Raw genomic sequence first — 27579 nt, 5'->3', positions numbered from 1 at the left:
CAGAATAGAAATGCCATTGGAAACCCGTCTGCGTGCCTGATTCATGTGAATTACTTTCCAGGGAGGCAATAATGAAGGTGGTGTCTATCTGCTTGAAATGAGCCCTGTCTTTGTGCTGAAGGCTCCGGCTGGATGAAGTGGAAGGGGCAGGTCTCTTACTGAAGTCATGGAAATGGCCTCCTAGCGGTTCTGCCTCAGAGAGTCTGTGACTCTTACTGCTGCACAGCCCTCGTCTGTTGATACGTGCACAAGACACATGTTTTGTCTCCAAAGATGTTTCTTTTTTGTGGTTATGCTTCTTTAATTGAATGAATTGAATTGATTGATTTTTGGTATGAATTGATTTATCTAGTTTATACCAGTTTTAATGAGTTTATAATATATAATATGTAATATATGTAAATATTTGTAATAAATGAATGCTTATGGTTCATGATGTAAAAAAAAGTAGTGGACTGCATCATTGAATGTAAAATTTGGTGCCTGAAAGTGGTCCTTGATCCTAAGGAACAGTCCAGTTTAGTCTGTAGGGCTGTAACAGTGGAAAACATGTAAATGTCCAAGACACTTGTAAGAATATTTGTTTAGGTATCCCTTTTTTTTTCTTTTTCTTTTTCCCCCATATTGCTCCCAGAAAGGTTTTAATTCTATAAACTGTTCCTCTGCAGTTAAATTGTTCTATAATCCGACTAGTACCTATGTGAAACACAAGTATAGTTGACTGACTCATTCCTTGAAATACTAATAGTGTTATTTTTGGTCTCAAATCAGTTGTGACACTGCTCAAAGGCTGCCTTAGCAGAAGTTATATTCAGAAGCAGAGCTTTGGCCTCCAAAATGTGTCAACAGTTAAGCTTAGGAATCACTTCACTAATAGCAAACAGAGTTAGAGACTGTGGCTCCTGGTGGCCAGTACATGATGGACAACGTTTCAAAGTTTTGAAGTTATTTAGACTTTTAAAAAATCTCCTCTTATGAGGTAGGAGTTGAAACCGTTTACTTATATGTAACTATTTAGCTAAACACTATAGTAAAAGGCTTGAGGACAGAAGGGATACTCTCAAACCCGCTGTCAGCAGTTCATCTATACGAATTGAGGTTGGTCGTTTTTACAGCTATGTTTGCCATTGTTTTTGTACCACTGCTTGAAAATGTGCAGGAGTGTCTTTACCTATACCAGTACTCCATCTACCCCATTTATTTAGTGTATGAACAAAAGAACATTTTTCTTTACTACTATAAAATTTACTGTATATTTAAAGTAGATAATAGTGATATTTATCAGTGTATAATTGTGTTACACTGCGTGTGTGTGTGTGTGTGTGTCTGTGTGTCTGTGTGTGTGTCTGTGGTACTGGAAAGGTGGGTGGATTTTAACAGCTGGGAAAAAACCCAAGAAACTCAAATAGGATAAACTCAATGAAAATGAACAAAGGAATTAACCAATAAAAGGTGAAGCAGAGCGTCCAGAAACAATTTCAGGATGGAGACAAGTGGAAAGACGAAAGGGAGGAACAGGCTTAATAACAAGGTTATCCTGCGAGCTGCCTGGAATCAGGGTAGTTACTGCCCTCCACACGGAAAACAAGTCTGCAGAGTTTGAAGACCAGGACAATGAAAGTGCCGAACTTGAGCAGCCTGTGGAATCAGCCGCCTGCCACCAGGAGCGGAAGGAGGAACCCCAATCTGTCAAGGCAGACAAAACAGAAGGAGCTCAGCCAGAAAACCCTTGGAAAACTGCAAACCTCCAAGAGGTGGACATCCTGGTATACTGCCCAGCTGCACGACGAGGCGGATTATCCTGTGCTCCAGAGAGAGCCTTTAAACTGGCAGACTCAGACGAGACAGGAGAGTAGACGGAGGATGGACAAGGTCCCTGATCTAAAACGAGACCTCGAATGCACGACACAAGCGCTCAGCCTGAGAGGATGCTGCCCAGCATCCCTCAGAGAACACCGGAGGAGCCACAGCCAGGGACTGAAAAAGAAAAGAGGCAGGAAGTAGAGACACGCCTGGCCCAGCAGATGGAGGAAACCATCAGAATGACAGCTGCCCTGGCTCAGGTTAGCGAGGACCTGGAGAGTAAGATATGCAAGTGGGAGGAGGAAAGGGCTCATCTACTGACCGAGCAGGTGGAGGAATCATCCAGAGTGAAGGCAGTACTGAGTCAGGCACAGGAGGACCTGGATGATGAGAGACGACATCAGCAGGAGGAAAAGTCCTGTCTCCTCGAGTCTATTAGGACCATCCAGAGGACCCTCGATGAGAAGGAGGGGACCAAGGTTGGCGTAATGGAGAGAGTTGTGAATTTGGAGCAGCAGATGGATGAGACCCAGAGAAAAAACTAAAAAGAAATTGGAGGAAAAGATTTTTCCAGATCTTTAAATTAACTGGAAAGATCTCACCTTCTTGGGCTCTTCTCCCACCCTCATACCACCCAACCTCACTCTGCACTGACTTTCTCCTCCACCCCACTCATCCAAGCAGCACCCACAACCCCAGACCGTGTCAGCAAGAACAACCCTTTTGTTTGATAACAGTATAGTACGAACTTCATAACTCTACGCTAATGTACAAAGCAAACTTTGTTCCCTTATTTGAGAACCTGAGGCAGGATTTTGACATCTGTCTTCCTCCCTGTTGTGAACAATCCTGACTTCCAGTCTGTGTTGTTTGAAGCTGGTTTTAGACAATGGGGTAAGAGTGGCATTAGTAGACTGATGGACTTATCATCTGATAATACAGAAACAATGTTTGAGCCATTGATTGAGAAATATGGTATCCCCAGGTAGGACTTCTTTTGTTATTTGCAGATAAGACATTATATATTGCACAGCACAGCATTAATTGACAACCCTGAAAGATATCCTGTTGAGAAATTGATGTTTCAAACAGCTGCGGAAATGTCTGTCAGTCAATTCTATGAGGCTATGTGTGTGGCAGCGCCTGTTACTTTACAGCGGCTTAGGGGCACATGGGAGAGGCAGCTGTCTGTGACAGTCGATGATGAGGAGTGGGGAAATATCGGGAGACACACTAAATCAATTTCAGTCTGCAATACTGCCAAAGTAATACAGTTTAGGATTATACACAAAAATGCACATATCTCCCAACCATAGACATCATTTCAATCCTACTCTTTCACCCATGTGCTTCAAATGAAAGACAGAAATTGGCACTCTAACTCTCTGTCTCTGGTCGTGTCCTCAGCGGCAAAAGTACTGGTTCAATTTGGTATCTGAAATAGAAAAAAATATTGGGTTTGGGACATTTCAAACCTAATCTCAAACCAAATTGAATTATAATTTGCAATCGATGAAGCAATAAGGAAATACTTGTGATTTTAGCCCAGAATCGCCATATTATCATAAGCATCCAGTCTTTGAAGAGTCATTGCTGTGAACTACAGCACTTCACTTTGCAAGGTTGAATCAACCTCATCACAACAGAAATGTACTTGCATTTGTCCACAGGGAGCAAAATTAATTTTCAGACTAATGTAAGGGTCAAAAATAAAAATACGTAGGCTACCTTGTAGCCATGATACTTCCTGCAAGCTTCCACTCCTTCAGCTCGAGTACTCACTTGTCTGTTTCACTAGTTTCTACCAGGCACTTGACATTCCGCAGGGGTTGGATGATGTCGATTACCTGCGCATGGGCAAATCTCGGCAAGTGTGAACTCCTTAAGCTCTGAGGGCCACACATTTAAATCATACAGACACCATTAGGAGCTTTGTCTCAGGGATACATTTTTTTCTCCATCACTTGGGAGCCACAATAGTTCCTATCATACTGTAGCGTCAAACTCATGTCTCAGTTAGATCTGTTTCTGTTGTGTCGGCTCATTCACTATGTGAGAATATGCACAGAAAAAACTGTAGACTCCATAATACAGTATAGGATATAGTCACATTTGAAGGACCACACCAGATTGGTTAACTGGCATTTGTTTTGCCAAAAGATGAGAGCAAAGAGAGTAGGACATGCAGACGTAGGTCATGTAGGCAGAGACAGGTAAATGTAGGGGTGTGCATAATGTACGGTTGGAAAATCTATGGGGAGATTACAGTTGTTCAGTTATGACCTATTTCCAATTATTGCCCGTACAAACTATGATGTGGAGAAGTAAACTGACTGCAGAAAATATTTTATTTTCAATGGTGGGGTTTTTTCTCAAATTTGGGCCTTTTGTACATAAAGATGCATCAGCGCAAGAGACAGACTGTAAAACAGCAGCCCAGATGTCATTCAGCTACATGGGATAAGGTCAGTAACCACATCCTGACACCAGTTAACATGTAATTCTATGCATTTTATATTGTTTAAAACCTAAACCTGCACATGTGCACATCTATAATTAATACCTAATTTTGTGCACATGTCCAGGCCATGTTTCTACTTTTAAACGTTGTATTATGTAGTCAAATTACATACTGCATATTCCTAATAAAGTTGTATTTAAACAAATTGTCACAAACTAACACAAATGGCTTAGGAGGACTGGATGGGCTAATGGAAACTTGGAGGCAAGAGTAAATAAGGAGAGAAGTTTTTTTAATTTTTAATTTTCGAGATTTGACCAGTTTGTGGTTTGTGATCTGGACCTGCTGCCTGCTCCAATGTGGTGTAGACGTGGGTTTTTGTTGTTGTTGTTGTTGTTTTTTTTTTTTTTTTGCATTTTCACAAATTGATTAAGGGTTTCAAAATGTTGAAAGTGGGTCTAAGACTAGCTTTAACTTTAAGCCTTTACCTAAAATGTCTAGCGCGCTTTCACAACAATAAGAAGTCGCACAAAAAACGGAGAATCCGTCGCTCAGCCTTCCACGGACGAATCGGAAGCGACCGTCAGCGTCTGGCGCGCGCCTTTTCCTGGGCGTCACGTGACCCAGTCAGGAAGTGGACATGGACATTACAACGAGACTGACAACTTGCACGCCTGTGTGTGTGTCTGTGTTCAAGCAAGCTGTGCGTGTGTTTTAGTCCTGTCGCGCTGGAAACATGACGGACATTTTGTTAAAAATAAAAAAGAGCGTAGCAGAGAAAAAGATGACTTCTGTTGCTCAGTGCGACCTGCAGAAGTGGGGTTTAAGAGGTATTAATAATGTAACGCTAAAGTCGTTACCTCACGTTTAGTTTTTCTTCATTCATTTAGTAGGGTAGGTTCAACTAACTTGTATTTTTAGACGGTATTTAACCTAGCTTAACCGTCTTCAGACCAATAATGTTCATGGTTCTCCTACTTGACTCGTTATTATTTACATAAGGTTATTCCAGACTCAGCAGTGATAAGTTGTAACGTTGTATCTTCACAGGGATACAGCTGAGACCCTACCAGCTGGATGGTGTGCAGTGGTTAACTCAGTGCCTGAAGAACCAGGAGGGATGCATCTTAGGAGATGAGATGGGTTTAGGGAAAACCTGTCAGGTGAGAGATCCATCAGTACAATAGTGATGCATGGCAATGTTTTTTTGTTTTCAACAGATATGACTAACAGATCATTTCAATGGCAATTGGGGCTAATACGGGTACAAATATGTTGTTTTATTTCATATTTTCTGTTTTCCACCAGCTTTCTCCACTTGAGTTTACCTGTACATATGCAGATGTAAACAAAAAGCAGATATTTTGACTTGTCATAGTAGGAAAAGCACAGGTGTTACTAATAACATTAAGGATGGCTCGGCTTTGTTTAAATGCTCCAGTAAGTCACGACTGTGTGGGCCCTGAAAGTGAAGCAGATAAATGAAATTCATCCATCATAAATTGTATTATTTACACCTGTGCTTGTCCCTACTGTGACATGCCAAAAACTGTGACATGTCACATTGCAGGACTGCAATGTGAAAAAAGGTTATTAGCACTGTACCTGCCTTGATTTATATTTCTAAATATAATTACACTGTTTTAGAGTTGACATAGTAGTCGATTCATCTGTTAGTCAAACAATAGAAAAATAATTGCAACAGAATCTGAAGTAAATAAAAAATTCATCTGTTGGCTCTTGTAATGACCAAATGAATCATTCACAAAAATATTTTGCAATATGAGCCATCATTGTACTGTATACCAGTAACATATTTCTTAACACGTTTTGCCCGTATAGATAAGATGCTCGATATTCCATGCACCCGTAACTTGTTTCCATAGCCAAGAGTCGTCACTGTAATTATACTAAGTTGTACAGTCGTATCGGATGTTTGTCATAAATGACACAGGCACTTTTGGTCGGGCTCTACTTCAACATAATTTGTCCCCTCAGACGATCTCCCTGCTGGTGTACATGTCAGGAGCTCTTGGCAAGAAAGGTCCGTTTTTAGTCCTGAGCCCACTCTCTGTCATGGAGAACTGGAGAAGGGAGTTGGAATGGTACTGTCACATAACTCTATGAATCTACATCCATTTTTTTGTGTTTAAATTGATAGTCTGCGTATAACACCATCCATCACAGACTACAGTGCAGACCATAAGTATCTGGACAGTTACGCATTTTTTTGCTCTCCAGGCTCTGACCTTCAGCACAGCTTCTGAGATAAAAAGGTCTATATCTCTGACACAGTTCGCTCTATATGTATGATGTAAACCAACTCAAATTAAAGCTGAGACTTGGCACTTTAATGTAGTATCCATTGTTTGATTTGAGATCAAATATGCTGAACCTCAGAGCCTGAAGAACGAAATATGTGTAACGGTCCAAATTCTTACAGTCTGGACTGTGCATGAAATTCTCAACTGCTGTTTTACATGGTTACAGCTTCGCCCCCTCTCTGACTGTGCTGTGTTACAAGGGAGACAAAGAGAGACGGGCTGAGATTCAGAGAGAAAAATACATAGAGGACTTCCACGTTCTTCTCACTACATATGAGGTCTGTGGTTGTTTTGTGAAAACAATATGACCTAAAGTTTCATCTGTGTTAAAACTGACATGTTTTTTGTTTGTTTGTTTGTGTTTTTTATTTCTGTGTTTCCAGCTCTGTCTCAAAGATGCCTCATTCTTGAGACGGTGAGTGGGATCTAAATGACATAGATATCATCAGAAACTTTGGTTAGACCTCTCTGTTACACTGTGTTCCACATACCAGCAGGGATTTGAAATACGGTTTGGTTGTTTACCTAAAGGGATGTTACCAGTGAAGACTATTTGCATAAATATTGAACCAAGCAAATGGTATGCATTAACATAACGTAGGTACATCTTGATGAAACGATGCCTTAACACACAGAGCAGTCATCTCTAAATCTATGTATTTGTGCACTAGACATTGGCATTTAATTTGCATAATAATCCATAGTAATAATTAGCTTAATTCATTTTTCTTCATCCCTCACATATGAACTAGCCATTGTTAACTTGGTTTTCATGTATGTAACATTACACAGAATGAGGTGTGTAACTAACATGGTATCACATCATTTGTTCATTGAGATTCTGAGAAAACAATGTCTCTCATTGTATGAAATAATGTTGTAAAACTATAATGATGAATTTTCATAGGTTAATTCACTTATTCCATGTACTTTCTCACTCTTTTACTCAGGTGGAAGTGGAAGGTACTTGTAGTAGACGAGGCTCACCGATTAAAGAATCAGAACTCACTATTGCACAAAACCTTGACAGAGGTACTGAGCTGCACCTGGCTTTAGTTATCAAGTCTTTGTCTTATCTGTTTTTATCCGGACTCCTGACCAGTTAATTGAGTTTATTTGTCTATTTCCTGTGCAGTTTTCAGTGGGATTCAGAGTCCTGCTGACAGGGACACCCATCCAGAACAACCTGCAGGAGCTCTACTCCCTGCTGAGCTTCATTCAGCCCAGCATCTTTACCACCGATGAGATGGATGACTTCGTCAACTCCTACTCGAATGTACAAAATCAGCCTGCTCTTGGTATGATACATAATTATGGTTGGAACAATGTGCGGTTTTCATTCAGCAGTATTTCAGAATTCCCATGATGTTCATCCATGTTATTTCTTCGTATTCAGGTGAACAATTTGTTAAATGAAGAGTTGTTGAAAATATTAGGTACATAAAAAGCAATGCGTTTGTTATTTATTTGATGTACTGTACTTGTGGAGAAGTCCTGTTAATCAAAAAGGTGCATAAAGAACCCTGGTAATAGTTCATTTAATCAACACTTGTATACTGTGTCCCTCTGCCTCTGTTTCCAGCTGCTGAGCTGCAGTGTGTCCTGGAGCCTTTCCTGCTTCGTAGAGTCAAGTCAGAGGTGGCTGTAGATCTGCCCAAGAGGACAGAGCTGGTGGTGTACCACGGCATGTCGGCTCTGCAGAAAAAATACTACAAAGCCCTTCTGACGAAGGATCTGGGTAAGACTTCTGCACTGTTGTATGTCATTGTAAACCCTGCTAGGATGCTGTTTTTGGGGCATAAATCATCATAGACTCAGTAGATCATACAGTCACTGTTCATGAATCTCTTCTTGCAGAGGCTTTTGGAAATGATCAAGGCAACAAGACCCGGCTGCTGAACATCTTGATGAACCTGAGAAAGTGCGTCGACCACCCATACCTGTTTGATGGTAAAATGTGTTGAAAAGACTGATCTTAGTTGTTGCATATGGGATATAGAGGCCTTTGTTCTACTTAAATGTTTTGTCCTGATTTTTGGCCAGGTGTGGAACCAGAGCCTTTTGAGATGGGGGAGCATCTTATTGAAGCCAGTGGGAAACTTTGCCTGCTAGATAGCATGCTGACCTTCCTGCACAAAGGGTTAGCTGATCTACTTGTTATTTGTCTCCACCTGCTGGCAGTGTAGGCTCCGTCTGACTGCTGCTACGTCATTGTAGTAGTTTTGTAATTTTGATACCACATTAACTAGATGCTGACACAATGTACTGATCAATTGCACTCGACATATTGTACAGGTTACATATTCCTCAACAAACACGTCATTTCTTTTTTCATGTTTGTGAGCAAAGGGGCCACCGGATCCTGCTGTTCTCTCAGATGACGAGGATGCTGGACATTCTTCAGGATTACATGGAGTACAGAGGTGAAAGAGTGTGCTGACTAGTCCTTGTAACTGTTCAAACCCTTTTTTCTCATTGTCTTTTAAATATCTGATGTTTCAGTGATTTCGATTTGGCAAAAATTTAACATGTATGTAATATCTTAATAGTCCAATGGTAATCCTTTCCTCAAACTACTTTACTTCCCAACCGTTTGAAACATCAATGAGGGCATGCTACCACATTTTAACTTATGTTTCTAAATTTACAGGCTACTCTATTCTTTAATCGACTTCCTAACATTAAAAAGGTAACAGTATACAATTTTTATTTTCTCCACAAATAAGTGCTAAATTGAGTTTTTCTGTTCAGGTTATAGCTACGAACGTCTGGATGGGTCTGTCCGAGGGGAAGAAAGAAATCTAGCAATGAAGAACTTCAGCAGCAAAGATATATTTGTCTTTCTACTCAGTACTAAAGCAGGTAAGTGAAACTCTTAAGTAAGAACGGGAAGAGAAATTGTGTCCTTGTTATGTGTGGGATTAAACAGAACATTATCAGGTGTCAGTAATGTTCATATTGTGCTTGTTAATGCAGCAGGGATGCAAAATATTGGAAACAGTACATGTGATATAAGTGTTTGTTTGTCTGTTTGTTTTTCAGAAAAAAAACCTTTTGATTTGAACATATTGTCAGTTGTCCTACACATCACAAACATCTTGAGTTGTATGTTTTAGTTTTGCAGCCTTATTGGTCATAAATTCATCACAGACACTGACAAGGCAGTCTTGCATATTACATTTGAGTTTCTGTTCTGTAAATATGGTTAAGATAATCATTTAAGATGGTGTAAGTGATGAACTGCATCTTTCAAACAACAGTGGCAATTTTGTAGATAACACAGCAAGTCAACAGTGACTGAGCTGCACTTGCCAGCTTTTCTGCATATCTAAATCTACAGCAAGGCGTGAGAACTAGCTGAGAGAGCAAAGGGGACTGATCAGACAGAGATAAAAGCTGCAGCAAGATGAAACACTGCTGTAAAGCACAGTGGGAAAGTAGGCAGAAAGAAACCTTATTTCCTGTCACAGCTGATTACTTTCGGTGTATATTTCTGTAAACTGTATAAGTCAACCTGTAGTATTTACTGTAAGTCTGTAAATAACAAGTGTGCAAATGTGCACTGTCATCAGACATTGTGCTATGGCTTCCTAACAGTCTGTCTTTGCAGGGGGGGTTGGCATGAACCTTACAGCTGCTGACACAGTCATTTTTATGGATAGTGACTTCAACCCTCAAAATGACCTGCAGGCTGCCGCACGCTGCCATCGGATTGGTCAGAGCAGGTGACGTGTGAAAAATTATTCCAAGCAGTGTACATTGTAGTATTTCACTTCGACTAGCTGGACTAAGTTTGATTATTTGTTAAACGGGCATGCCATGTTTTTACGCATAAAGGTGAGTTTACTCATAAAGGAGAGTACTACTCAGCCTGTAAAAACAGTTGTATGAAGTTCTTTGGCTCTGGAGGAGCTTTCTAGAGTTTTCTGTAGTTAGGCTTGTAGGTTTACTCCGTGCGTGTGATTTAGCCTCGCACTCCTGTAACCATGTCCGATTCACCATGCACAGTTTAAAAAAGTATTAAAATTGATGCAGCAGAACCAGAGATATAACCTTTTTTTATTCGCATTCCTCTACCTTGTCAGAACTTGCGCCCACATTACCCACAATGCCACTTGACTCGACAGCTCCTCTGAGATTCAGGTGTGTTAGGCTAGCGGCGGTTAAGATACAGAGATGAGGAGCGGGAAACTCACTTCCTTCTACCATCACACCACGAGATTTCGTTCATTTTCAAACTTGTAATCTTCATCCCCACCCAACATTTGTCCCTCTGGAGACATAAAACTTTTTCACATGCAGTAGTACACCCCAAGACCTGTAAACAGACTTTGATGTGTTCCCCATCAAGACACAAATATTTGAACAAAAACATGCATTATAAATCAGGGGCGTGGAGTTTGATAGATGAGGGCGTTTAATAAGCAGGGAAGGTCTAATGAAAGATGCTTTTAAGCTGCATCTTGGGAATTGTAGGATCCAGCATTTTTGAAGCATTGCTCTAAAACTCTGGATATCTCAGCTTCTGCTGCGTTAATATCGAGCGTTCTTTTTCAAATCCGCTCTCACAAATCCTTCAACTTAATTGAAGTTCAATTCTAAAGTACTGGAGAACCCCTTTAATCTTTGATTGACTCTGAATTATTACAGGCCTGTGAAAGTGATCCGCCTTCTGGCAAGAGACACTGTGGAGGAAATAATGTACTCTCGTGCTGTGTCCAAGTTGCACCTCACCAACACTGTTATTGAACAAGGTCGCTTCTCTTTACTGGATCAGGCTCAGTCGGCTTCTGCAGGACTGCAGGTTTGTGAACCTAGAAGTTGCATGCAAAAGTACATCTCCATTCTCTATATTCTGTGAATCCCGCAGTCCCTAGTTCCTGTGTTCACTGTTATACAAACCCCTGTCTTTGCTTTCTCCACTTCTGCTCACCACTCATATTTCCTGCCCCGCACAGATCAGTGAGATCTTGAAGTTTGGGATAGACAAGCTTTTGTCATCAGAAGAGAGCTCTGTACAGGATGTGAAACTAGAGAAGATCCTCGGTCCCTCACGTGACGGTCAGTGGGTGGATGATGAAGATTCCACATCACTCAGAGAAGAAAAAGAAGAAGAGGGAGAGGAGGAGGAGGAGAACAGCTCTGATTCTGATGGGCATAGTATGTTTTACTACCCAATGTCCACTTTAAAAATCTCAAGCAACTGTGGCTTTGTTTGTGTGCGCCGAGTATTCAGTTCTTAACCCGGTTTGAGGTAAACACACGTGAATTTCATTTCATATCTCGGTGAGACTACCACCGGTGTGCCCTCTTGTGAAAAAGGTCATTCTGGCCTTTGAACGTCTCACTTTTTCTTTCGGTTGTCACCCTGCAAAGATAACCGCGCCTGAAAATACACTGATTTAATCTACTTGGTTCACGCTTACTTTTGCAAGTATCATTAGAACTTACTCTGCTTGTGATGAATAATTACACTCACCATCATGCTGTCCCATCCGTCAGACCACATGTACTACTTTGAGGGGAAAGACTACAGTAAGGACCCCAGCGCTGACGACCACAAGAGCTTTGGTCGTTTGTTGGAGGAGCAGCTGGCCGAGTTTCAGAGAGCTGCTGGAGAGGGACGAGCTCTGCGACATAAAGCTGGAGTAAGATTCTGTCTCCTTTACTTACAACGGAGGGAAATGTGTTGTACATATTTTTAAATCGAAATCACTGGATTTATTAAGTTAAAAGAGAGGAGATTCAACCCACTTGAATTTGATTCGCAGGTTTTGCATAGTTAATAATGCCCAGCGCCCACTTGAACTACTGTGTTCTGGTTGAGTATGCTGAAGAAAGGAGAGTGCATTTTAACACACATACACAATATATTTCAAGATCATGATTTACTTTATTTGTGCCCATGGGGAATTTATTTTTGTTTTGGACTCGGCACTACAGTTTTTTAATGAACTGACAAATAAACAGCATAGAGCAACTACGCGGGCAATAAGAACACACATAACGTAAAACCCGTAGCACACACTATAAAAACCACTGATCGTACAAAACACAAGACCAACAGCTTAAAAAAAGGAATAATAAAACCAACAGCAGTATACATAAGACACCTCTGTAATACTCCACACCAACATGGAAACACATGAGTATTTGAATGGTTTCGGCCTTCATCTGGGGCTCTGTGGTCTCATTTGCGTCCTTGCAGTGCCACTGGAACTTTGTATCATCGTCATAATGGAGTCTAATACAGCAGTCCTGCAATAAATCCTCCTTTATGAAGGTTAAAATGTTGAGATTTTTGTTCAAACTGTTTTTAGAGAGGTGTTGATTCATCCATACGATCAATTGTGTATCACCTCATTGATATAAACGTGGTGGACAAAATCAGAGAAATGCCTGTCAACGTAACTCACTACAACTCAACAGCACCACAAACTGCAGCTTTCAATCTTCAGTGTAGTAAACCTCTTTATTTGACTTTGTCTTGCTGATCTCAGCCTTCACACTTGAGTGAATATGAAACTTTTTCCCCCAGTGTCCTATAGCATCTGGACACTAATGTAATGAATAAGATGAACTTTTGTGTAAATGATTATCTTGCAGTTTTTGTCACTAAATGTGCGGCCCAAAACTAGACTCTAGCTCTGGCTCTCGGTCGGGTAAACAGCCTTTATTTAGGGCCTGACGGTTAATGTAAAAACCACTGAATTATGTCGTGTTCATACCTATAGTTTGGTTCCTTGCAACACACCCAAGCAGAAAATGACGGTTCGCTGACTTGTTACAGTTTCTTACGCTATCTATTGTGTCATGCACGTACATGACCCCAGCTCACATGGAGTTACAGTGTAAGACACCAAAAATACACTTGCATCAGTGGAACATTTGTCAGACATGAATATAACTTCTTACTTTTAATATAATAATAATCCATTGCAAACAAAGAACTTTCTGTACCAACATGACAAATAAATTCTCCCACAAAGTAGGTTCTCTTTTTCGAAACACGCTTCAAGTTTTTAATAATTCATCCAGAAGAAGTTGTTACTAAGAACATGACTCATGTCTTTCACTTCAGGAAAGCAGTTAAACCTGAGTTTCCACACTCTTTGTTTTTCATAAGACAGTATGTTCGTAATTGTACCTAACATCGACAGACCATTTTTCCTCAGTTAAAGTTCTTTCTAGTCGCTGTAACAAACCAAGTCAATTGAAAATCACATCAGAGTTTGTTCAGGTGCCAGCTGCTTATGTTGCACTTCAACCAAAAGTTGAAAAAGATGGAGTATTAGTTGGATTACATTACAACTGGGCTGACAGGCAGCTATAAACTAGAGGGAGAGGATGTTTGATGTAAAATGATGTGGAAAATGTTTGCAGCAGAAGGTAGTTAACTTTTAAAGACTCATAAATTTATAATCACATAGTGCTGTGGCTGGTCCATGTTGTTCTTTTCCACCACAGTTGAAACACAATACAGTTTGCCTGGAAGCAAACTGAGACCCTCCTTTTGGTATGTGGTCTCGATGCAGTCGGGTTTTCCGAAGGAGGGTTCATTAATGGCGTTTTCAGCAGCCACAACAGCCTCAACTCACGGGTTTAGAGTTTGATGAAATCACAAACAGCTGCTGAGGTGTTTGCAGTGCAGTAGTGGTCAGATTGTGGAAAAGCTAAGGTAGGTGTGAATGAATGTTGGGGTTCACAGAAATCAGTAGAGGAAGAAGTAGCAAGTGGATACTGATTACCTCAACACATAGAGAATACTAGATTTATTACTGAAATGATTATCCCACTTATGGTTGGTTATATAGCACTGTGAAAAAGTTTTAGGCACTAACATTACAGCGAGGGTGCTTTCAAAAATAATGCAACAAATAGTTTTTGTCATCGTTTAACTTCATACAAAGAGCAGTAAACACACAAAAAAGAAAACCTAAAACTAAAACTAAACCACCCTTTATAATTAAAATAGCACCAGTTTTCCTCAGAACACTTTCACACAGTTTTTCAAGGTACCCAGCAGGTAGGTTGTTCCAAGCATCTTGGAGAACTTGTACAGTTCTTCTGTGGATTAAGGCTGTCTCAGTGTCTTCTGTCTCCTCATGTAATCCCGAGTCCATGATGTTGAGATCACGGCTCTCTGGGGGCCAGACCATCTGTTGCAGGACTCTTTGTTCTTCTTCTCTCTGAAGATAGTTCTTTATGACTCTGGCTGTATGCCTGGGTTCATTGTCATGCTGCAGAATGAAATGGGGACCGATTAGATTCTTCCCGGGTGACTGCGTGATGGATAAGAATCTAAAACATTTGCACAGTACTGTACATGTATAACTATGCAGCTGTAACTGTTGTATTTTCTGTGTTCAGACCCAGGTTTCCCTGTCGGTAGCCCTCGGGATTCCAGCAAGGAAGAGGAAACCTCTTACTGAGGCCGAGCTGGAGCTGAGGCGACAGAGGAGGGAGGGGGCTGCAGCCAAGAGAGCCAAAGTTCAGGAAGAAATGAAAAAGAAACAGCAAGAGCAGAAACACAAGAAAAAGTAAAGATCAGTCAATCAACTCATGTTTTTCAAACTCAAGCTCAGACATCTTTGTCACAAACAATTTTCCTTTTATTCGGTGTGTTTGTTTATCCTGCAGAATGGCATGGTGGGAGTCCTGCGGCTACAGATCACTGTGCCTGCAGTCCGTGGACAGTGAAGAAGAAGAAGAAGAGGAGGAGGAGGAGGAAGAGGAGGAGGACAATGGCAGCGTATGCTCCACAGACTCTGACAGCACGGCTATCCATTATGTTCTAGGGGATGTTACTCATCCAAACGCTGCTCAGGGAGATGCTATCATCGTCCACTGTGTTGGTGAGGACTGAATTACCATAGCAACTTGTCAGTTGCCATGGTAATGACTGATAATAAGAAAGGAAGTGCCTCTTAAGCACCTCTCGTACAGTATAACCTATGTCTATCAAAGTATTGATGTTTGTGTAGATGACTCAGGCTGGTGGGGCAGGGGAGGCCTGTTTACTGCTCTAGAGGTGAGATCTGACGAACCACGGAAGCAGTATGAGTTGGCTGGCAAGATGAAAGGTGAGAATATCCATAATTCCAGACAATCATAGAAACCATGAAAACATCTTTATCTGTGGAGTTTTGTTGAGAATGAAGCAGATAAATAGAAAATTACAGTGTGAACATATTATTATTTGTTTCAGATTTGGACCTCGGACATGTGCTGCTCTTCCCCATCGACGACAAACAGTCCAGATTGGGCGGCCAGGATCGTGTAGGTTCTGTGTAAATGAAACCTGCACCGCATAAAGAGTCCATAAAAACTCTGCGGCCTGGAAATATACATGCTTGTTTGATTATATGTGTAGTTTCTTTGCAGTATTAGTGATAAACAGTGTGACATACCGGGTTTGGGGTTATGTGTGGTGACTTTTGAAGTTGTGGTAATGGAGCAACTGATAAAACTATGACAGTAACAAGATATTTGCGTTAACCTGTTTTAACCTCCTTCCTGTCTCCTCAGTTGGCCCTGATAGTGGCACAGCAACGAGACAAAGCCAACAACTTGTCTGAGATCCTCCTATCTGCTCTGGACGAAGGTCTGAAGAACATTTACGCTGCAGCCAAAAGACATAAGGGTACAGCAAAGCACTGAATCTTCAAGCACTTTCACAAAAAAAACTATACCCTCTTTTCATGTAGCCTGTTAGTAGTGAATCGGTAAAATCAAGACATTTTTAGAATCAAGTCATCCGCGCTCAAGTGAGCACCTAACTTTCCAGTAACACATGCTGATACTTAAGGCTCCCAGAAAGAAAGGAGGGACACGATGAAAGCCGGGTTTGATTATTGTTAGACTTGACTGACTAGATATACAGGATATGCTGCGTGTTATCTTGATGCCACAATTAGTGAAGAAAAACACATGAGAGAGGAATTTGATTTCACTCGTGTTTTTTCTGCACAATAGGTGAACTGATCAGAAGACCTGGAACTAATATTACCTGCTTCTGTCCTTGTTCACCTCACAACGCTGAAAAATGGCACACGCAACTACTGACAGTCACCCCACCATCGGTTCACTTTGCGTGAAGCATACACAGTCAAGCTAACCTTTACAGACACTTCCTCTGCCCTCTTTGTCTTTTTCCCGCAAAGCAAGTGTTCATCTTCCTCGCATCGGTCACTCCACCAAAGGCTTCAACTGGTACGGCACAGAGCGACTCATCCGGAAACACTTGGCCTCCAGAGGCATCCCCACATTCATGTATCTTTTAAGGTTTCCAACAGACGAAATCTAAAAAAAAAAGTAGTAATATTTCTTTCTCAACTATCGAAAAGGTGGGAGTGATTTTTCCCTTAATGTGACTGACAGATACTATCACAGCAGAGGTGCCAAAAATACAGCTACGCCTCAGACATCCACCTCTCAACCCTCAACGTCAACATCCTTCGCTGAGCCGACTGGCGAGACAGAAGCAGAAACCCCGGGACCCCCGGCTCCTCCGCAGGGCCGCGGCCCCGCAGATCTCCCCAGTTTCATGACGGGAGTCCATGTGTTTTTCTACAACCTCCCGGCATCAGAGAGGAAGAGGCTGGCCCGCTACCTTATCACATATCCTTTCAGACTGGCTGTTTTTAGTCAAACACAGGTTTGCTGCGTGTGGTTATGCGCAGGGAAGGGTAATGGGTCAAGGGCAGGAGTCAGATATTAAAATTACAATATGGTGTCAAAATGTCACCACTCCTTAGCTGTGGTGCACTTATAATGGAGATGAAGAGGATATGATGAATCCGGAGGTCACCCACATAGTTGCAGAGGTGGAGAACAGCATCCACTCAAAGGTTGGTATCATTATGAGGTTCACTGATTGTATCTGACTTTTGACATAAACTCACCAGGCACTTTATTAGGAACACTATACTAATACTGGGTACTTCCTCCCTTTGTTCTCAAACTGCCTCAGTTCTTTGCGGCTTGGATTCCACAAGATGTTGGAAACATTGGTTTGAGATTGTCGTCCATGTTGGCACACTTGCATCCCATAAGTTCTGCAGCTTTGTCATCTGCACAGTCATGCTGTTGACGCCAGATTCTTACCCTGTGGTCTGTGGGCCTCAGCAGAAATCCAGGCTCATCAGACCAGGCCACGTTTTTTTTCCAGTCTTCAGCTGCCCAGTTCTGGTGAGCCCGTGCCCACCGCTGCCTCAGATTTCTGTCCTCGGCCGACAGGGGTGGTCTTCCGATGGTGTAGCCCATCCATCGGCCTCGAGGTCGGACGCGTTGCGCGTTCTGAGAGGCTTTTCTGCCCACCACAGTTGTAAAGAGCGGTTCAAAGATATAGTCACCGTAGCCTTTCTGTCAGCTCCAGCCAGTCTGGCCGTTCTCCTCTGACCACAGAACTGCCGCGCACTGGGCGTTTTGTGTTTCTCACACCGCTCTGCGTGTGTTTAGAATCTCAGGAAATCAGCAGTTTCAGAAATACTTCGACGCACCTGTCTGGCACCAACAAACATGCCGCTGTCAAAGTCACCGAGTTCACATTTTCTCCGCATTCTCATGTTTGATGTGGACATTAACTGAAACTCCCGACCTGCATCTGCATGACTTTATGCACTTCACTGCTGCCACATAAATGGCCGATGGGGCAAATGCACAAATCAGCAGGTGTACTTAATAAAGTGCTTGGTGAGTGTACATCGTGGTTTTTACCCTGAATTTTTTGTAGAAGCAAATTCAGATCATGATAGTGATCTGAATTTGGCTCTGGAAAAAGTTCCAGAGCCTTATTCTTAATCAGATGCAGTCTCCCTCCAGTGAAGCATGGTGATGAACCCAGCAGCAGTATCCCAGTTTTAATTCTACCGTGTGATTTGTGTGAACCAGGAGCTCCGGGATCTGGTGCGTCAGCACACGCGGGCAGTACCTGTGCAGAAGGCCTGGCTGGAGTCCTGCTTCTCCAAACAACGAAAAGTCAACACGGCGCAGTTCAAACACTGGCTCAGATAACACTGTCGTCCCGTGCTCTAAGCTCTCTTTCTTCTTCTTGTTCTTAACTCTCCTGTTGCCTACAGCCTGAACGACGCCGCTTGGAAATGCGTCGAGTGTCCTAAAATGCCAAAGTAGTTTTATTGTTCATTTCTAAGGTAACGAAGCAGTGAGTAAATAAAAAGAAAATAAACGAACACCTCCCTCCTGCTGTGTAGGTGGATTGTGTTGGCACTTGTGCCGGGATACGGTCTGCGTCTGTAGTAACGCCAGCCCCAACAGGGCTTCTGTAATAAGCCCAGTCATAAATCAGCGTGTGTATGAAGGAAGAGCAAAACACACACACACACACACACACACACACACACACACACAAGCAAGGTAGGTTGAAGGTGGAGTTTCTCAGCGGGGCGGTGCTGCCGAGGGGCGAGCCATATAATAAACTTGTCCTCTGCGTCAAGACTTTTTCATCTTTCATGGGGAGGCGACAAAAAAAGAAAAGGAAAAAAAAAAGAGACAACTGTTAATGTGACTGTGACTAAAAGTCGAGCCTGCTTGAGCTCGAAGGTAAACTTGTGAGGCCAGACTTTGTGGACCCGGAGGAGGCAGAGCTACCTGGAGGAGACCTGGGGACTGGAAGCAGCGACGGTGAGTTAACGCGGACCAGTTACACGTGGGCTCATCGTTCCCTTTGACAAGTAACGTGCATTGAAATGCGCCGTTGGAGGCTTGCGCGTACTTCAGCCGCCCTGAACAAACCTTCATTTTACCCCCCCCCCCCTTTTTTTTTTTTTTGGTTGACCTTGAACTTGGGGACAACTCGTTAACTGCGGTGAAAAGATGCTGCGTGGGCCCCTCGCTGTAGAACAACGCCGGCGGTGCTCTGCGTGTTGCGCGGGGGCCTATTTCTCTCCGCCCGTGTGTTTTTAAAAAAGTGCACGACAGTCGGCACGAACTAAGAGGAAGACGGGAGACATGTCTCAGCGGAAAGTGCAGAGGACAGGACGTGTGCGCGACCACAAAAAGGCTTTGACTGTGTGTGTGTGTGTGTGTGTGTGTTTCCATTTACGGGAACTGCCGGGGCTGCGGTGTCACCGTTGCGATTCACCGGTACCAGTCACGGGCATTTCAATGCTTTTACCCCATGTGGAGAATATGGATCTCTTGGTGTGTGTATATGCGAGGATATAGTTGGTTTTTTTTTTTTTTTTTTCACCATCTTTTATCAACCCTGCCATTATTCAGGAAATCCTGAGACACGTTTTTTTTTTTTATCACTTGGAAGTTTTGTGGTTTGATTTTCCACCTCAAGTGCGAGGCATCATTCTTTCATTCCCACATACTGCAGGTGCTCATTTATCTCCGGAGCTATTAACCACCAGACATTTAGAGAAAAGTCCCCCGTGTGGGAGAGACACTGTCATAATCTAAAGGAGCTCGCATACGACCCATGCGAGGCAGCAGCGCAAGTGTGGGCTGTTACAAGAACGTGTCCTTTATGAATCTCTGAAGTGCCAGCCAGGCTGCCTGTGCGGTGAAGCTGCTGTGCTCTAAGTCAGACATTTTTGCCGGGCCAGGTTTGTTCGGTGTTGTTCCAAAAAAAAAAAAAAAAAAAAATGACACCTGTCTTTGACAGAATTTCAGGTGCGTCGGAAACCACACACACATGGATGTCAGGAAGAGGCCATACGATGCTGCCCACTTCACTCTACTCGGCTTCAGCACCAAATAGGTGAGCATGACAAGGAAGGGGCTGTTAGACGGTACACAACCCAATTTTGCCATGTTTTTTAATGCTGTGTGTTCATGCAGAAAGATTTTTTTTTTAAACCCAAAAAACAGCACACTGTTACACGTGAGAAGATGTGACATAGCAGTGCCACCAGATCTTGGTGGTTTTGAACAACGATTCGCCTCCATTATGATGTGACAAAATGTCTTGCTTGCTCACAGTCACGTCAGCCAGGCGGGCAGATACCTGAGCAGCCCCCACAACACGCCCGAAGAGGACGATGAGACCATGAGCACAGAGGAACGAGACACCAGGGCCGTCCACGGGCTGGACTCCACCCCAAAACATGATGGCCGCCGCCCTCTTCCACAGCACGCCAGCCTCGCTGATGACTCACGCTTCGGCAGACAGAGGCTGGACACGGAGCGGGAGCACAAACACAACCGCACTCTCCCCCAACCTGGCCCGGGCTACGGCTCCTACCAGCCGCCTGGCAGCTTGCCGGCTGGGTACGGTCAGCCCACTCCATTCCCCAGCCAGGCAGAAGGGCCGTGGCCGCACCCGAGCTTCGCCAGCGGCTGGTCGGGCTATCCCAACAGCCTGCCGTCCTATATGAGCCAGAAAGCTTACCCCAGCGGTTCTGGGGAGAGCTGCCACTCCAGGTTGAAGTTCCTGTCCCTCCCCAGCAGACACAGCACCAGTATGAGCATCCTAGAGCAGCCGCTCTCTTTGCACTCCAACCTGCCTTTGGCCGACCTGTGCCACCATACCTTGTCTCCGTACTCATGCGCGCCCCGGGGAGCTGCCTGCTGCGCCCAGTGCCCCGCAGACACCTTCAACGGGGGGCTTATGGTCCACAAACACCCCAGGCCTCAGTACCACCCAGCATACAGCCCGTACCGTAAGTCCGTTGAACTGTTTATCAAACCTGACACAGGCTCATACTCTACGTCAGTCACAAAGAATGTCATGAGCAGTAAATTACGGTTCTTTACATCATGCTACAGCATCCTAAGCCCATAATTCTATCTTTTACTGCTTCAGATCCAGGTGACTGCAGACTTCCTGGAGCTGGATACACACCGATGCGAGTTCTTTTACTATTATTATTATTATTACTATTATAATTCTGTGTCACTCTAGACCTCTCTGAGTCCCACAGTACGTGTTGCATGTTTCTCGCTGTAATTAAAAATGATCTTTCACTCGACGCAGTGACCACAACGCTCCAGCCAGAGAGAAGCACCCGCTGTACAGCACGCTGCTTCCTCTGGAGCAGAGTAAGTGTTGACCCCAGCATCTGGAGATGATCAGGTCACTGACCGAGCCGCTGCCAACTCCCTTCATCACTTATATTCATTCCTTTCGAATGCAGGGAGGGTCTTTGTCACTTACGAAGCTGACAACGACAAGCATGTCAACGAGATCATCAACTTTGTTGCTCTGCTGCGACACAACGGCTTTGATACACATGTACGTACAGGGGTTAATGGTTTTTTTTGTTCTTTTTTTTCGAGTTTTAGCGCAGGAACTGTTTAGTAAAGACTTGTACTGTCCTGCAACGGTAGAGAGCAGGGACTCCAGAGGAGCTCAAGTTGAGAAAAAAGGGTTAAGAATTTCAGGCCGACAGGGTAAATTATAACAGATAGACAGAACGTTTCCTTTATTCTACGTCTTTTTGGGCTTTTTTTTTTAAATTTTATGACAAAAAAGCCATTTACGTGAACCTTTGTGAAAACTTCAGGGGCTGTTGGGGGAAAACCCAAGCATCAAAACAGTATCCACAAACACCCAAAAAAATTTCCATCTAGCATTTTATAAAAATCTAAACAAAAGTTACAAATTCATTTCCCCGTAGTGCGTTTCATCAAGTGGGTGACCACATCAAACTGTGAATTCGGTTGTGGCAGTGACTGCTGCTCTACTGAACCGACGTTCGACGAGTTAGCAGGACTGGTCTGGCTGTTTTGATTCTCCATGACTGCCTCATTTATGTGGGACAGCAGCTACATTGCCAAGATATTACTTCACGGAAACTGCTATACTTATAGCAGTTAAGGGGCCTTAGTCAAGGCTAGCTGTGGCTATCTCTGGCTAGCTTTAAGCTTTAAGCTTTGGCTGCTCTTGCTTTAGTTGACTGGTTTGTTGCACCTACACATTTAACTCGCTGTTTGCTTTGGAATTCTACTTTTCCAAGGCATAAAAAAGAAACAAACATGTCGTATATTGTGTGCTAAAATAAATGTCAACAAGCCTTGTTTTGGTCTTAACTAAATTTTGACTGAGCACTAAATACAGTGTACAACAAAAGTGAGTGCCCCCCTGAGCGATATCAATAAAACGTTAACGCATTATTTAAAAACAAACAGGTTGCATAGACTTCATTGAAAATACAGGCCCTAATGTACAACCTCAGTGCAACAGAAGTGAGTTTCGCTGTGATTTCTGGTGAAGGCTAACTGCAAGGTTATTAAAGGTTATTAAAGAACTTGTGAACACCACAGCTTTCTCACTTATGGCCCGAGTTGTGTCTAACGCACCATGGATCCTTTTGGTAATGAAAATGCAAGTAAAGAAACTGGACTGTGAGACCTCATAAAGATGGGAGAGGGAACGAGAGCATCAGTATGATACTGAACATGAGCTAAAAAACAGTTGCCGCAGTGGTTGCGAGGAGCAGGAAGAGCCGCACTACCGATAACAGAAGACGCAGTGGCCACGCAATTCATAACCTATGCAACCTTGCATTGAAAAGCAGACGGGTAGTGCTTCTTACTCGGCACGAGGTTTCTCTAAAAATCTGTGTTTCAGTGACTGCCTTCATAGCTGACATTTATACAGCAGACGGCACTATGAACGCAGGTTTGTGTACCCAGATACTGTACGAAAACAGGACTCCCAGTGTCCCGGCTGCCAAAATCCCACGCGTTTTTAAAGGACAAAGATGTGAAAACCGTGACTTGGCCGAGTCTGTCCCCTGACTTAAATCCAATAGAACATCTCTGGACTATTTTAAAGCAGAGGGTAGAGTAACAAACCCCTCCAGCAAAGAGCAGCTGAAAAGAGGCGTCTGTGAAGAACGGCAGAACATCTCTCCACAGGTTTTGTGCAGGACTATCATCCATGCCCAGGAGGATCGAATCTGTCATCAAAAACGGTCGCAGTTGGTTCTTTAATATGGACCTTTCATCATGGTTTAATTAGTCAAACATTTCAAATGAATTGTCCAAAAACAAATACAATTATTTGGAATGGACAAGATTTGTAGTTAGTTAACATTGCAGAGATATTGATCAGGGGTGCGCTCAGATATGTTGTATGCTGAATGTAGTTACTGCATTTTGGCTTCGTAGGGCAGCGGGGATCTTCCTGTTGTAAACTTTCTGACTGATGTCTGTTTCAGATTGACATTTTCGAGCAGCAGTTCAGGAGTATAAGCAAGATAGACTTCATGGAGCGGTACCTCAGTGAGGTAAATTCAATGAGATTTTTCTAAATTCATAAAAATTGATACAAATGAGAAGGTAAACCCCTGAAAACACCGTTGTTATAAAGTGGCAAAGGGGGGAGAGTGTTGCATCATCTTGAGCTCTTTGTTTCTGCAAGAGGGAACACGTACAAGTGGTTTGACTGTAGCGCAAGAATGAAAACGGCTCACTGAACAGGTCGGTCTATTGACAAGCAGTCACGGTTATGTTGTCCCCTCACCCAGAAAGAGTACCTGATCATCATCATCATCAGCCCCAAGTACTATGAGACGGTGACAGCCTGCCCTGTCGGCCTGGAGAACGACGAGAGGACCTTCAACACCGTCTACATACACAAACAGGTCAGAGTCCTCCATCACTCCTGAGATAGTCACGTTCAAATCTGTTGAGCTTTCCTATGATTTTTCATTCTTTCTTGTTTTTTTCTTTCTGTGTCATCATCAGCTCCAAAATGAGTTCATTCAGAATGGAAGCAAGAATTTCAGGTTCATTCCCATTTTGTTCCCTGGGGCTAAAAAGGTTAGTTTCATGCTGCATGACAGGAGAAGAGAATGTGTGTAATATCTACTGTGCCAAGCTCCATCTGCTCCCTCTAAGTGTGTGGTTATGCAGTTTTTTTTATGGTGTGAAACACAAACCGTACACACGTACGCAGTCATAGTAACACAAGGATTTTGCCCAAAACCTCAACAGTTTCATAATCTGCTTGTTCTGCTGTGTGTGTGTGTGTGTGTGTTTTGTTTTTTTCTAAATGATCACAGTGTCACGTCCCTAACTGGCTCCAAAACACAAACGTGTACGGATGGCCGCGTGATCGGGATGACATTCTGCGGCGCCTCATGAGGGTCGAGAAGTATAATCCGCCTCCGATCGGGGAGCTGCCAACCATTGTTTCCATCCCCATATAGAAACCTCAGACCTGGACTGAAATCCAAAGCTTTCGCAGCTACTGGTGACTTGCGAGGTGAACGGGGATACGTGTGCAGGAGGTTTTATTTTACTTGTGTGACTGCGTAGAGAATGTAAGTTGCTGTAACCTTTCTCCGGGGATATTTTTGCACAAGCGTCATTAGTTCTTTTAAATTCCTAAAGATGCTCGGAAAAGTGCCACTGTTGTTGTGAAATTTAGACATACAGACTTTTTTAACAAGCTTCTTGGCCTCAACCCCCTCCACCTGCTGCCACACCACGAGTGATGTTTACTGGTGCTACTCCAACTTAATTAATTCTACAGCCTAAAATTACAGTGTTTCTTTCTATAAAAAACATAGTTCAGAATTCATGGATCACATCATTTGAACACATATCCTCGCAAATGAAAGATTTTTCATATTTTATTGGGACTCACACTTGCAGGTGTAATATAATTGAATATAGAACAGATATGATGAATAGTCTGATGGCTGTGTATTTACAGTAGACCTGCAGGATTTTCATTTGATATGTAAACAGTGACAGATGTTCTCCCTGGTACACACTGCCTCGGTCATATTGTCTCTCTTATTGCAGTGACTATCTAATGCAAACAGGATGGATGGAGTTAGTGTTGTGTTTTGATGAGAAAATAGTCAGTGCAGCGTAAAAAAACATAATCCACTCTGCTCTCTTTGCCACTTGGTGCAAGGTAGGTATTGTTTAAATACAGGCAAGATTTAGATTTGTTTACAGTGTTTCAATATATATATATATATTTTTGTCTTGTACACCAAGTCAATCTCTTCTCATCTAATATTAAATTATGGTAAAAACTAGACTATTTATTTTTTCAGCACCATTTGCAATTTATCTTTATCATAGGAAGGTGGTTTTTACTGGTTAATAAGGTGCTGACTTTCAACACATTGTTTTTGCCCATTCACTGGTAAACCACAGGAACTTGAAGTACCTATTTCAAGTGTATGGGCTTTTCAGGGTCTGGAAACTAATGAAACCCTTGAAACCAATGTGGTACAATATGTAATAATGTGAAGTACACAGTGTCTGTATTTGTAAAAAATGGACTAAAACAGGCAAAAAGTGTCTTTGTAGTCAATAAAGTACATTTTTACTTGATGAAATGGTCAAACAGACAAAAGTTGATGTTACAGATATTTTTATTTTTAATTTTATTTCTGCACTGGACCCATTCTTGGTGGATTTGTTTTAAAACTACATGTCAAAAATAATAATTGAAACAAAATTGTAGTATTGAAAGGTGTGCTTGCAGGTGAATAGTGTTTTGGCCTGCATCATAAACTTAACCCTGCACTGATGTCTCATCTGGGAAACATGAAGTGTACGTGAAGCTGGCTCCAAACTTGACAGTAAACCAGAGACAAGCAGAGACCTGAGACTGGTTTGCCTGTGGGGCTTTGTCAGCATTTTTCAAATAGTGAGCTGCATTTTTCTGTTTGGGAAAAAGCCATGAGAATGGGACGGTTTAGGCTTGCTTTTCTATTAGTTACAGATTTTTTTTAAAATTACAGAACTGGACAGTTTGTACCCCATCAGTGATCCAGCTGAGCTGCTGAACTCAGCCTGAGATCAGAGAAGTAGAGCTACAACAGAGTGACAGTCTACCCCCCCCCGGCATCTGGTGGCTTATGTGGGAAGGCTCAAACAGGATGTTGTGTCAATAACTAGCTGACACAGCTCCTTGCCTGGTGCGTCGTCGGGCTTCTCGAGAATTGGCAGGTTTAGACTCAAATGGGTCATCACTCGTCACAACCCATTTGTGGTTGCAGAAGAATCACGTGTAACATTTGACACCTTTAAAGAAAATGTCTGTGTGAGCAGAGTGTGACATCCCCTTCATCAGAGCACAGGCTAAACATCAAATATATCGTGTTTCACCTGCATGTGAAAGGTAACTGATAAAAACCCAAGCGTCAAGACGTGGTTTAATGGTTTTATCTTCACAAGAGGTAACACTGCAGATGTTCATACAGACATCATAAAAAAATCTGAATACAGTGTTTCATATATTCATCCATATATTGAAAAGTACATGAAATAATATTAATTTTAATAACATAACAAAGGGACAATGACATCAGTAATAAAAGTGGATTACAAAGTGACATTTTATGTAAATAACTTTTAAGAATTAGGTTACAGAAAACAAAAATCAGACAATAGTTCCATTTTACTGTATGTAAAAACACTGAAGTGCTATTTGTTCAAAGCTACAAAATACACTTAAAAAGCAGGAAGCGTTTTTTTTTTTTTTAATTTCCTTCAAGGAAAAGTACTATAAAATAAGTTACAGTACAGTGAATTTGTCCAAACCGACTTTGTTCCCGTCTTCCAGCCTTTTTGTAAGCACAAACAACAGAAGTAACTCATACAATAGTAAAGAGATACTGTTTCCTTAAGAAAGGCATCTTCCCCAAAAAGGAAATGAACAGTTGTGCTGTTGTCAATAACTGTGTATCTAGTGTGTTCATGTTTAGAATAGCCGCACAAACACTTCTGAAAATGTGAAACCTTCTAATCTTCAACATCAGCTGCGTGCCACCCCGCCCGTGTCCTTGGTAGAAAGAGCTTTGTACTTCATGAGAAAAAAATTGACAAATACTTCATGTTTAGTCACATAATACAGAGGCAAGCTCTCATACATCGTCAGCTGGCAAAGGAGGTATGTTGAACCTTGGTCTTGTGAAAAAAGCCATCTTCTCTCTGCAGACGAAAGAAAACAAAACTTTATTTTTTATTTATTTATTTTACACACAACTGTTTTATTATGTAAAATAAAGGATGTTACCCAGCAAAAGCATACAAAATAAGGAATTTCATGTC

At 42.4% G+C, this 27579-nt stretch overlaps 3 protein-coding genes across 7 annotated transcripts in view; 2 read left to right on the top strand and 1 right to left on the bottom strand.

Annotated features, from left to right (window-relative positions):
* Positions 1–4832: 4832 nt before the first annotated feature.
* Positions 4833–18942, top strand: chd1l (chromodomain helicase DNA binding protein 1-like). 2 transcript variants are annotated; one of them, XM_040129386.1, is made up of 25 exons: positions 4833–5094; positions 5315–5427; positions 6263–6369; positions 6755–6866; positions 6972–7003; positions 7539–7620; positions 7724–7886; positions 8171–8326; positions 8446–8538; positions 8632–8728; positions 8938–9011; positions 9340–9450; positions 10199–10313; positions 11239–11392; positions 11547–11748; positions 12091–12236; positions 14959–15128; positions 15229–15443; positions 15582–15671; positions 15797–15867; positions 16117–16231; positions 16752–16860; positions 16969–17208; positions 17357–17438; positions 18481–18942. In XM_040129386.1, the coding sequence occupies exons 1-25, from the start codon at positions 5001–5003 to the stop codon at positions 18601–18603; spliced, it is 3066 nt and encodes a 1021-aa protein (XP_039985320.1). In that variant the 5' UTR covers positions 4833–5000; the 3' UTR covers positions 18604–18942. The 2 variants fall into 2 exon arrangements, with proteins under 2 accessions (XP_039985320.1, XP_039985319.1); XM_040129385.1 differs by having other exon boundaries at positions 15573–15671.
* Positions 18943–18947: 5 nt separating this feature from the next.
* traf3ip2l (TRAF3 interacting protein 2-like) lies at positions 18948–26694 on the top strand. 3 transcript variants are annotated; one of them, XM_040129388.1, is made up of 10 exons: positions 18948–19230; positions 20227–20314; positions 20536–21215; positions 21359–21401; positions 21530–21594; positions 21690–21787; positions 23718–23786; positions 24027–24143; positions 24247–24321; positions 24564–26694. In XM_040129388.1, the coding sequence occupies exons 2-10, from the start codon at positions 20253–20255 to the stop codon at positions 24708–24710; spliced, it is 1356 nt and encodes a 451-aa protein (XP_039985322.1). In that variant the 5' UTR covers positions 18948–19230; positions 20227–20252; the 3' UTR covers positions 24711–26694. The 3 variants fall into 3 exon arrangements, with proteins under 3 accessions (XP_039985322.1, XP_039985323.1, XP_039985321.1); XM_040129389.1 differs by having other exon boundaries at positions 20219–20314; positions 24247–24287; XM_040129387.1 differs by having other exon boundaries at positions 20219–20314.
* The window catches only part of wwc3 (WWC family member 3), a 32074-nt gene continuing 31170 nt past the window's right edge, over positions 26676–27579 (bottom strand). For both annotated transcript variants that reach the window (XM_040129382.1, XM_040129383.1), the window contains one exon: positions 26676–27459. In XM_040129382.1, coding sequence (XP_039985316.1) covers positions 27393–27459 — 67 coding nt within the window. In that variant the 3' untranslated portion in view covers positions 26676–27392. The remainder of the gene's footprint in view (positions 27460–27579) is intronic.

The sequence above is a fragment of the Xiphias gladius genome, chromosome 6 (genome assembly GCF_016859285.1).
Source record: "Xiphias gladius isolate SHS-SW01 ecotype Sanya breed wild chromosome 6, ASM1685928v1, whole genome shotgun sequence".
Taxonomy (NCBI): Eukaryota; Metazoa; Chordata; class Actinopteri; order Istiophoriformes; family Xiphiidae; genus Xiphias; species Xiphias gladius.
Note: the sequence above shows the minus strand (reverse complement) of the source record. Positions and strands in the feature narration are given on the sequence as shown.

Coding starts and splice junctions, on each gene's coding strand:
- traf3ip2l (XM_040129388.1), top strand. CDS start 20,253: ATGTCAGGAAGAGGCCATACGATGCTGCCCACTTCACTCTACTCGGCT. Junction 21,216..21,358: donor CCCAGCATACAGCCCGTACC/GTAAGTCCGTTG, acceptor TTACTGCTTCAG/ATCCAGGTGACTGCAGACTT. Junction 21,595..21,689: donor GCTGCTTCCTCTGGAGCAGA/GTAAGTGTTGAC, acceptor TTTCGAATGCAG/GGAGGGTCTTTGTCACTTAC.
- chd1l (XM_040129385.1), top strand. CDS start 5,001: ATGACGGACATTTTGTTAAAAATAAAAAAGAGCGTAGCAGAGAAAAAG. Junction 15,868..16,116: donor GATTGGGCGGCCAGGATCGT/GTAGGTTCTGTG, acceptor CTGTCTCCTCAG/TTGGCCCTGATAGTGGCACA. Junction 16,232..16,751: donor TGCAGCCAAAAGACATAAGG/GTACAGCAAAGC, acceptor TTTCCCGCAAAG/CAAGTGTTCATCTTCCTCGC.